Source organism: Bos mutus, chromosome 5 (assembly GCF_027580195.1).
Source record: "Bos mutus isolate GX-2022 chromosome 5, NWIPB_WYAK_1.1, whole genome shotgun sequence".
NCBI classification, from domain to species: Eukaryota; Metazoa; Chordata; class Mammalia; order Artiodactyla; family Bovidae; genus Bos; species Bos mutus.
Genome location: NC_091621.1, coordinates 9,233,737 through 9,244,624, shown reverse-complemented (window position 1 = coordinate 9,244,624; position 10,888 = coordinate 9,233,737). Strand labels below are relative to the sequence as shown.

Sequence of the window (10,888 nt, the reverse complement as noted above, 5' to 3'; positions counted from 1 at the left end):
CTATCTTCCAGAGTTTGCTCAAACTCAGGTCCATTGTGTCGATGATGTCATCCAACCATCTTATCCTCTGTCCTTTATGATAAGAGCCACATGTTTATAATTTTTATTCCTTATATTTCCTTATAAAAACAGATACAAAATAAATGCCTATTTATTTGATAAGGTTTGTTTTACTTAATAATTGATATAAATTTTCTTTTGGCCACATCATGTGGCATGTGGGATCTTATTTCCCCAACCAGGGATCAAACCCTCACCCCTTGCTGTGGAAACACAGAGTCTTAACCATTGGACCACCAGGAGCACAGCACCACCCATCAGGAGAAAACTGAATTAAAGATTTGCTGAGTGTGGCCCTTCCCACAAGAGCAAGACCCAGTTTTCCCCACAGCCAGTCCCTCCATCAGGAAGCTTGCACAAGCCTCTTATCCTCATTCATCAGAATGCAGACAAAAGAAACAGGGGTACTTGATATAAATATTTTAAAATATCTGATTCAAAACATACAGTTAAAAAAAAAAACAACATACAGTACCACTTTGTTCTATGTGATCCTTTTGTAAGTATATCATTTATCTGTTAGAATTTCATGATACAAAAGACAAACTCCAGCAAAGCTTGACTTCTGAGCATCCATAAAGACAATTGACAGTTATTCACGATTCATATACCATAGTTTGGCTTACAATTTTGCCTGGAACCTGCTTTTACAGGAAATATATCTCTGCACTTGGGATTGGTTCACACCATAGATGCTGGTCCACGTGAAGGTTCCTCCTATAATAATCGTCCAGAATGTGTGTCTTTGCAAAGGGTTAGGATTAAAGCTAAATGAAAACAAACAGAAAACAAATTTGAACTCTCAGTAAACTATTACAGAAATCTTTCTAGAGTGTTTTGGAAGCAAGCAATGTATACTTACATAAATATAAACAAATATATATATACACACACAAATATGTACAGATTGATTAAGTAATATAAAAGGCAGAAATATTTCTAACTTAAGTTCAGTGAAATAAAAAAATCGATACTTTCAGAGATTTGGAAATTCTGGATAGGACTGGGGCCAAAATGAATGTTTCAATTGTTGTGAACATTTATAGAAACTGTTCTCTCATGGCCACAGGAAATTATTTAAACAAGTCTGCCACGCTGTAATCAAAGAAGAGCATGAAGCTGAAGAAAGAGAGGGCAAGCAATTCCTAGGTACACTGGAGCAACAGATATGGTACTGAAATAAACATAATATCGACACATTTCATGTGTATATTTCCTCTCCCGGAACATTTATAGTCCCAGTTCTACTTTATATTCAAGCTGAAGAATTCAATTAATGCAGTTTAAAGGTTTTCATGTTTAAAACTACCATGTCATTATAACCATGTTCTTAAAATGTTGTGTGCACCATCTACATACTCATAGTTGAAAGTCACACTACGGCACTGAAACAAAATACAATTACAAAGAAAGCTCAACTTCCACATTCAATACATCTTTTAATTCTTCTTACTGTATCATCTTGGAAGGAATGAGTCTGTTCATCTCTGATACACAATATAAGCTTGAAATTTTTCTGCAAAATTAGCTTTAATGGAAACATTCTCCATTTCTGAAATTCTGCAATTTCACTTCAAAGTTTATATTTGAGATCATTTGGGTAAAGTGCTACAATTTTATGTGTTTTCAGCATTCTAATGGAAAGATGAGAGCCTCTATTCCATTCTCTAATAGTTAATATCAAAGGCTAAGAGTTTCAAGGGTGTTGGCCCTTTCTCCCATAAAGAAAGTGGCTACTACACTAGCTAATAAACGTCAAGAGCTAAAGGGTTCTGTGAGTTACTGGAAGAAAGTAAGACAAGATTTAAAATACCCAATTTAGTGGTTTTGGTTTTGGCAATACAGAATACATATGCCAAATATAGACCATATGGAAAATATCAACACAAAATCCTTCTCTTCGTTTATCCTACCCAGAGCAGATTTATTGTCCACCATCATATTCTTAAAATATATTTGAATAACAAGGGATATACAGTAAGGTTTTTCATTATTCCTTAATTGTTGGAAACCTTGTAAGGGTCATAATAATGTCTAATCTTTTACTTTTTGGAATCTCTTACTGGTTATAAGTTATTATTTCAATGCAGCAATGTGTTTACCCTTTGTATAAACTGACAGTTATTTTGCAGAAAAATTGATTGACTCCATACCCTTTCCCCTCAACCTAGCTGACTGGGAAGAGATTTGGAAGTAATCCAGGTCTACCGAGTGGCCACTGGTTGTTTCTGCTTCTTGGTATCTATTCCCCACTCTTCTACCCACTCCAGTATTTTTGCCTGGAGAATCCCACGGACAGAGGAGACTGGTAAGCTACAGTCCATGGGGTCACAAGGAGTTGGACATGACTGAGAAATTAACACTTCTAGTAACAGCAACCTAGGTTTGCCTTGGGAAAATAACCATTTTTCCATTAAATAGTCTAAATGATGGTCAATCAAAATGTTCTACTCTGTCCTAGCTAATGGATGGAATCAAGCCTAAACTAGGCCAACTGGAGGCTCCATTTTCTTTAAAAATATTGAGAACAGTTGGAGTTGATTCACTGTAACTCATTCTTGCAAATTAAGACATTGACCCTGTCCAATTTCTAACTTTATTCTCAAACACTAACACTTTCTTTCAGATAACTAGAAGAGAGCCACCAAGTGTAAAGTGATTTTCTTTCCTTTTGCCAGTGATTTCAGCTTGCTTATCTCATAGCAGAGCTGCTTAAAAAGAAAATTAGCTGGTTCATGTCAAAATGAGCCCCCCTGCACATTGAACATGATGTATAAGGAAGACACTATCATTCCAAAAGATAAGTGTTTTAAATAGTCTGTTAAATTGTGTGATATATTTGTGATGAAATACCTAGTTTCTCCATTAGCCTTCTTTAAGAAAGTTGAATAGTTGTTGAAGACATTATATCATATTAATGCTGATACCTGAGGCATTGGCCATAACTTCTCCAGTCAATATTCTAGAAATAATATTTAATATTACATAATATACATTAAATAATATTCACATATAAAATACACACATATATAATAATAATATACTATTATTACAAGGGCCATATTAAAAGAGGAATTCTCTAGGCTGCTTGAAACAAAGAATTGTCAAAATGGAATCACTATCTTTTAGTGTTTTTCTCTTAAAAGGTTTCCTTTCCTTACCTCTCCACTATATGTTCCCTTCTCTCCCTACCCCTACCTTTCAACCTATCTCAGATTTTAATTTCTGGAAGAAATTACTCTTTTGTTATCAATCCCTTCTCAGGAGGAAGCACCATCCTTAGCACCATGTAACTAAGTACCACCCGACTGCTTCCACCCTTAAAGTGAAAACTTCTTACACTTTTATGTGCCAGCTTCAAATTTTTGTACCATGACTTTAATGGTTAGTTTGTTTTCTAATATAAATTTATTATTTCAGCCAAGAGACTTTTTACAGGAAAAAAAAAAAAAGGAACGTTCTATTAACCAAGAAGTAAATACTTAACCAAAAAAGCAACTTACTTCCAGAAGTTTAATCTTCCTCCATTGGAGGCATCATTTATAATAGTGCTGATTCCACCTTGAATCAATGCAGCCTTTATAATCACAGATGTAAAGCCAGCCACCATGATTCCAACTTGAAAAACATCCGTCCAGATGACTGCTTTAAGACCACCCTTTGAGGAAAAAGTACATTAGGATTAATGCTTCTACCAGACATTATTAAGCACTTACATGCTTATACACTCTCCTGGTCAAAGATAAGGAAAACATGAATCTTGGCCAAGAAGTGCACCCAAGGGAGATAGTTAGGAAGGTAGTACTTAGATCAAACTTTCAAATATAAACAGAATCCAAAATGAAAGGTCCTCCCAGCAGAGAAAACAGCATGGGCAAAAAGCCTGTGCTTAGTCACTCAGTCATGTCCGATTCTTTGTGACCCTGTGGACTGTAGCCTGCTAGGCTCCTAGAATTCAAAATACATGGCATGCTTAGTGTGTCCAGATATATATTTTGGAGCAAAGTGGAGTGGTGTGGGGATATTGTTAGGAATAAAACTCAGAGTCAAATTGCAGTATCATAGATTTTATCCTATAGGCAGGACTGAAGGTCAAACAATATGCACAAAGAAGGCATGCATGTGTGCTCTGAGGGGATCCAGTTCTTTGTGATCCCCCGGACTGTAGCCCACCAGGCTCCCCTGTCCATAGGATCTTCCATGCAAGAATACTGGAGTGGGTTGCCATTTCCTACTCCAGCGGATCATCCCAACCCAGGGATCAAACCCGCCTTTCCTACATCTTCTGTACTGGCAAGTGGATTAGCACAAAGAAGGACATACCAGTTACTGAAAAAATAAAATTGTTCTGTACTAGTCACTGCCCAAGTGTACCCCTCCAGAACCTGACCGAGTCCCTCTTTGTAGACCTTGTCTTCTACATCATCAAGCAACTAAAGTATTAAGACTTAGAGTATCACAGGTTGCACAAGACTTGCACCACTGCTAAGGATCAGCATCAATGATAATATCAGTGCCTATGCCATACTGGTTCTTACATATTTTTACTCTCACTCCTGCCTAAAGGCAATGGGAAATTATCTCAGGTTACTAAGCTAAGGAATACTGTGAGCATAGCTACAATAACATGACGACAATATGAGCAAATTATGAAACAAGATTGGGGACCACTGCATGGTTCAAATGAAGAAAAAATATCAGTTATGATCAATGTTTTACAAAGGATCAAATTTTACCCTGGACTGAATATTCCTTATAAAAAATAAGTTACTGTGGGAAGGAAATATAAACAACCCAGACTGCAGCATGCATTGATTGAAACTTTTAATTTTGCAAAGCAATGTATAGGGTAAAAGGAGAAATAAGGTTTTTGACATACCATAGTGCAGTAAAATGTGCAGACCACACCAGTAGCCACTACTACACCCCACAGATCAAATCCTGTGACTGTAGAAGAAAAGAAAATGCATGTATAACTGTGAAACATATACCAGTACTTGTCAAAAAATCATCAGCAGGAGGCTATATCATTTATTGGGCACCGACCTCTATACCCTCTTACCCTAAACTAGGCCCAAATCTCAAAAAATGTAGCAAAACAAATAGAGTTCAAAAATTTATTTGATGAGTTAAATAGACCTGGCATCTACCCTCAGACACTATACAGGATCCAACATTGGCTAAATCAAATACATGAAAAAACATTTATATTATAATTAAGCTGAGAAACTGCTTGATATTGGGAGGTGGTTACCCAGACTGAATGGGGTCATAGGATATTTGTTGTCATGGTTCAAATAAATACATTTTTCTACCACTCCTTGAAAGACAAGCTGTCCATGTTACTAAAATGGGACCAAGAAAGAGAAAAGTGAAAGTGAAGTCGCTCAGTCATGTCCGACTCTTTGCGACCCCGTGGACTGCAGCCTACCAGGCTCCTCCGTCCATGGGATTCCCTAGGCAAGAGTACTGGAGTGGGTTGCCATTTCCTTCTCCAGGGGATCTTCCCAACCCAGGGATCGAACCCAGGTCTCCCGCATTGGAGGCAGACGCTTTAACCTCTGAGCCACCAGGGAAGCCCAAGAAAGAGAAAAGCTTATATCATTTGTTACCATTTATTTAAGAAGTAGAGGGGCAAAATTTCCCTGGTGGCTCAGTGGATAAGAATCTGTCCGCCAATGCAGGAGACGTGGGTTTGATCCCTGATCCAGAAAGATCCCACATGCCTTGGGGCAACTAAGCCCATGTGTCACAGCTACTGAGCCTGTGCTCTAGAGCCCGGGAGCTGTAACTACAGAGCCCACACGCTGCAACTACTGAACTGTCATTACTGATTCCATCACCATGGGTCATTTAATGTTCCCCAGTTCTCTGTACTTCTTGTGAACTAGATCTAGAAGCATTCTCAGACTTCATTTCAACTTTTTGCAGTAATAAGCTGCAACTATTAATGTGTCATTAATTAATTCACTCAATTTTTAAAAAAAGAAGCAGTGGGTCAAATTATATTTTTTAAGGGAAGGATAACAACTCTATGCCCACAGATTTGAAAGAAAATTTTACAAAAGATATCTGATAAGGGATTGTTCTTCATATCATCAGATCAGATCAGATCAGTTGCTCAGTCATGTCCGACTCTTTGTGACCCCATGAATCGCATACAAAATGCTTAAAACTCACAGTAATAAAAAAAAAAAAAAAAAAACTGATTCTAAACCATACCAAGACCTTAACATATACCTCACAAAACATATATAGATGACAAATAAGCATATGAAAAGATGCTCCACATCATATGTCATCAGGGAAATGCAAATGAAAACAACGAGATACTACTATACACTTGTTAGACAGTCAAAATTTGGAACATTGACATTTCATGCTGGCAAGGACATGGAGCAACATAAGTCTTTCATGCACTGCAGGTAAGAATGCAAAATGGCAAGAGCCATTTTAGAAGGCAGTTTGGTGGTTTCCTACAAAACTAAACATATTCTTGTAATATAATTCAACAACTGTGTCCTTTGGTATTTACTTAAAAGAGTTGAAAACTGCGTTATGAAATAGTCTCCAAAAAGTTGAAGTCTGAGAATGCTTCTAGATATACTTCACAAGAAATACAGAGGACTAGGGAACATTGAAGAGGAACTAAAAAGCCTCTTGATGAAAGTGAAAGAGGAGAGTGAAAAAGTTGGCTTAAAGCTCAACATTCAGAAAACGAAGATCATGACATTCGGTCCCATCACTTCATGGGAAACAGATGGGGAAACAGTGTCAGACTTTATTTTTGGGGCTCCAAAATCACTACAGATGGTGAGTGCAGCCATGAAATTAAAAGATGCTTACTCCTTGGAAGGAAAGTTATGACCAACCTAGATAACATATTCAAAAGCAGAGACATTACTTTGCCAACAAAGGTTTGTCTAGTCAAGGCTATGGTTTTTCCTGTGGTCATGTATGGATGTGAGAGTTGGACTGTGAAGAAGGCTGAGCGCTGAAGAATTGATGCTTTTGAACTGTGGTGTTGGAGAAGACTCTTGAGAGTCCCTTGGACTGCAAGGAGATCCAACCAGTCCACTCTGAAGGAGATCAGCCCCGAGATTTCTTTGGAGGGAATGATGCTGAAGCTGAAACTCCAGTACTTTGGCCACCCCATGTGAAGAGTTGACTCATTGGAAAAGACTCTGATGCTGGGAGGGATTGGGGGCAGGGGGAGAAGGGGACGACAGAGGATGAGATGGCTGGATGGCATCACTGACTCGATGGACGTGAGTCTGAGTGAACTCCAGGAGTTGGTGATGGACAGGGAGGCCTGGCATGCTGCGATTCATGGGGTCACAAAGAGTCGGACATGACTGAGCGACTGAACTGAACTGAGGGAACATAAAATGACCCCATGGTAATGCAATCAAAACCAAGAGCCTGGAAAATTAACAAGCTGAAATTTTGACATTTATAGAACATTGTCCCCAACACAATGAACATTCTGTACAAAAATATATGGAATGTTCAGGAACAGAGACCATATCCTGGGCTGTAAGACAAATCTTAATACATTTCAAAGAATTAAAATCATAGTAGTTCTCTGACCAAAGCAGCATTAATTTAGAAACCAATAACAAAAAGGTATGTTTGAAAATCACCAAATATTTGAAAATTATGTGACACACTTCTAGATAACCCATGGGTAAAAGAAATCACAAGAGAAATTGGAAAATATCTTGAACTGAATGATTAAAAAAAACATGGTATCAAAACCTGTGGGATGCAAATGAAGCAACACTTACAATAGAATTTATAGCTTTAAATATTATTTTAGAAAATAAGAAAGATTTAAAATCAGTGGTCTAAGTTTCTACCTTAAAAAGCTAAAAAATTTAAGCCCAAAGTTAAGTAGAAGAAACAGTAAACATAATTAATGAAATAGAAAGCAAATACATAAAATCAACAAAGCCAGAAACTAGTTCTTAGAAAAAATTTAAAACATCAGTAAAAGACTAGCAAGATACATCAAGGTAAAAAAGGACAGAAAAGATATCAATATTAGGAACAATTAGAAGGGACATCACTATAAATTCTATAAACATTAAAATGATATCAAGAGGATATTTTAAACAACTTTATGCCAATGACTTGGCAAATTAGATAAAATGAATTTAAGTCCTAAAAAAGACAGTTGACTAAAACTGACAAAAACTAGAAAATCCAAATGACTATATTTATTACAGAAGCTGTATCAATAAACTAAAACTTTTCTACAAAAATAAGTATCAGGCTCAGATGCCCTCATTGTGAATTTTTTCAAGCATTTAATAAATAAATACACAATCTTATACCTCTTTCAGAAAATAGAGGAAGAAACACTTTCCAAACCATACAAAGTCAGTATAATCAATACAAAAACCCTGATGAAAACATTTAAGGAAAAGTAAATTTCATGCCAATACTCCTCATAACCTGCAAAATTCCTTTACAAAATACTGGCAAATCAAATTCATCAATATATTAAAAGCTTAATACATTATGACCAAGTAAATTTTATCTCAAGAAGGAAAACTGGTTTAACATTTGAAAAATCAATATAATTTTCTACATTAACAGTGCATGAAGATAGAGAAGTAAAAGGCATACAGACAGGAAAAGAAGTAGTAAAACTGTTTCTGTTCATCAGTCAGGATTCAGTCTCTCATTTCTACTCTTTGCAACCCCATGGACTGCAGCACACCAGGCTTCCCTGTCCATCATCAACTCCCAGAGCCTACTCAAACTCATGCCCATCACGTCAGTGATGCCAGCCAACCATCTCATCCCCTTCTGCTCCTACCTTCAGTCTTCCCAGCATCAGGGTCTTTTCCTATGAGTCAGTTCTTCGCATCAGGTGGCCAAACTATTGGAGTTTCAACTTCTGCATCAGTCCTTCCAAAGAACATTCAAGACTGATTTCCTTTAGGATGGACTGGTTGGATCTCCTTGCAGTCCAAGGGACTTTCAAGAGTCTTCTCCAACACCACAGTTCAAAAGCATCAATTCTTTGGTGCTCAGCTTTCTTTATAGTCCAACTCTCACATCCATACATGACTACTGGAAAACCATATCTTTGACTAGACAGACCTTTGTTGGCAAAGTAATGTCTCTGCTTTTTAATATGCTGTCTACGTTGGTCATGTACTTCCCTGGTGGCTCAGATGGTAAAGCATCTGTCTACAACACCGGAGACCCGGGTTCAAGCCCTGGGTTGGGACATAGTTTTTCATCCAAGGAGCAAGCATGTTTTAATTTCATGGCTGCAGTCACCATCTGCAGTGATTTTGGAGCCCAAAAAGTCTCTCACTATTTCCATTGTTTCTCTACTGTGGGCAAGAATCCCTTAGAAGAAATGGAGTAGCCATAATAGTCAGCAAAAGAGTCCAAAATGCAGTACTTGGATGTAATCTCAAAAATGACAGAATGATCTGTTGTTTCCAAGGCAAAATATTCAATATCACAGTAATCTAAGTCTGTGCCCTGACAGGTAATGCTGAGGAAACTGAACAGTTCTATGAAAACCTACAGGACCTTCTAGAATTAACACCCCAAAAAAGACGTCCTTTTCATTATATGGGACTGGAATGCCAAAGTAGGAAGCCAAGAGATACCTGAAGTAACAGGCAAATTTGGCCTTGGAGTACAAAATGAAACAGGTCAAAGGCTAACAGAGTTTTGCCAAGGGAAGGCACTAGTCATAGCAAACACCCTCTTCCAACTCTACACATGGACGTCACCAGATAGTCAATACTGAAATCAGATTGATTATATTCTTTGTTTCTATTCAGAAACAACATGAAAACCACAAAGGATTTTCCAAAAGCCTACTTGAATTAGTAAGTATGTTTAGCAAGTTCTCAGGATAGAAGATCAACATATAGAAGGCAATCGTATTTTTCCATACTTGCAAATGATGAAAAGACATTACTGAGAGAAATTTTAAAAGGCCTGGGTACATGGGTAAACAGGCCACGTAATGGATAGATAGACCATGTAGATGACAGGTCAAGTCTTTTGCCCACTTTTTGTTAGGTTATTTGTCTTTTTTCCATTAATTTTGTTATTCTATGAGCCAGTAAGCTCAACATCAACAGTCATCAAGAAAATACAAAATAAAACCACAATAAGATAATAGATGGTACAACTTGAATGGCTTAATTAAAAAGACAAATACAAAATGCTGGCAAGGACATGAATCACTGAAACTCTTATAGGTTGTGGGGTGGGCATGTAGAATGATACAACAACTTAGAAAAGCTATTTGGTAGTTTCTCTTAAATTCTGTACATGTGACTGCCCTGTGGGTCTGAACACATGGGTCAGAACAGGTGTATATTGAACTTTATACTGCTTCCAGGTATTCATCCACTAAAAATGAAAACATGTCAAAAAGCAAAGCAAGACAAAACAAAACCTGTACAAGAATGTTCTTAGCAGCTTTCATTCAAAATAGCCTAAAACTGGAACAACCCAACATCCATCAACAAGAGAATGGATAAACAGATTTTGGTAGATGCATATGATAAAATACTAGCAATAAAAAGGAATGAATTACTGATACATGTACCAACATGAAAGAATACCTCAAAAACATTTTATTGAGCAAAAGAAATCAGATACAAAAAAGGCACTATATGATTCCACTTATACAAAATCTAAGAACAGGGAAAGGTAATTTATGGTGATAGAAGCTCACTGCTTGGAATAGATGGGGGGATTCATTAGAAAGAAACACAAAAAAATTTCTGGGAAATGAAGATAAAAATATTCTATATCTTGAGTTAAATGGTTGTCACAAGTACAC

General features: G+C 37.1%; 1 protein-coding gene across 1 annotated transcript in view; it reads right to left on the bottom strand.

Moving 5' to 3' along the window:
* SLC5A8 (solute carrier family 5 member 8) overlaps nucleotides 1-10,888 on the bottom strand; it is a 70,680-nt gene that overhangs the window by 43,759 nt on the left and 16,033 nt on the right. Inside the window, exons 4-6 of the mRNA XM_005898588.2 lie at nucleotides 4,940-5,007; nucleotides 3,564-3,718; nucleotides 687-827 (exon numbers count right to left, since the gene is read on the bottom strand). Coding sequence (XP_005898650.1) covers nucleotides 687-827; nucleotides 3,564-3,718; nucleotides 4,940-5,007 — 364 coding nt within the window. The remainder of the gene's footprint in view (nucleotides 1-686; nucleotides 828-3,563; nucleotides 3,719-4,939; nucleotides 5,008-10,888) is intronic.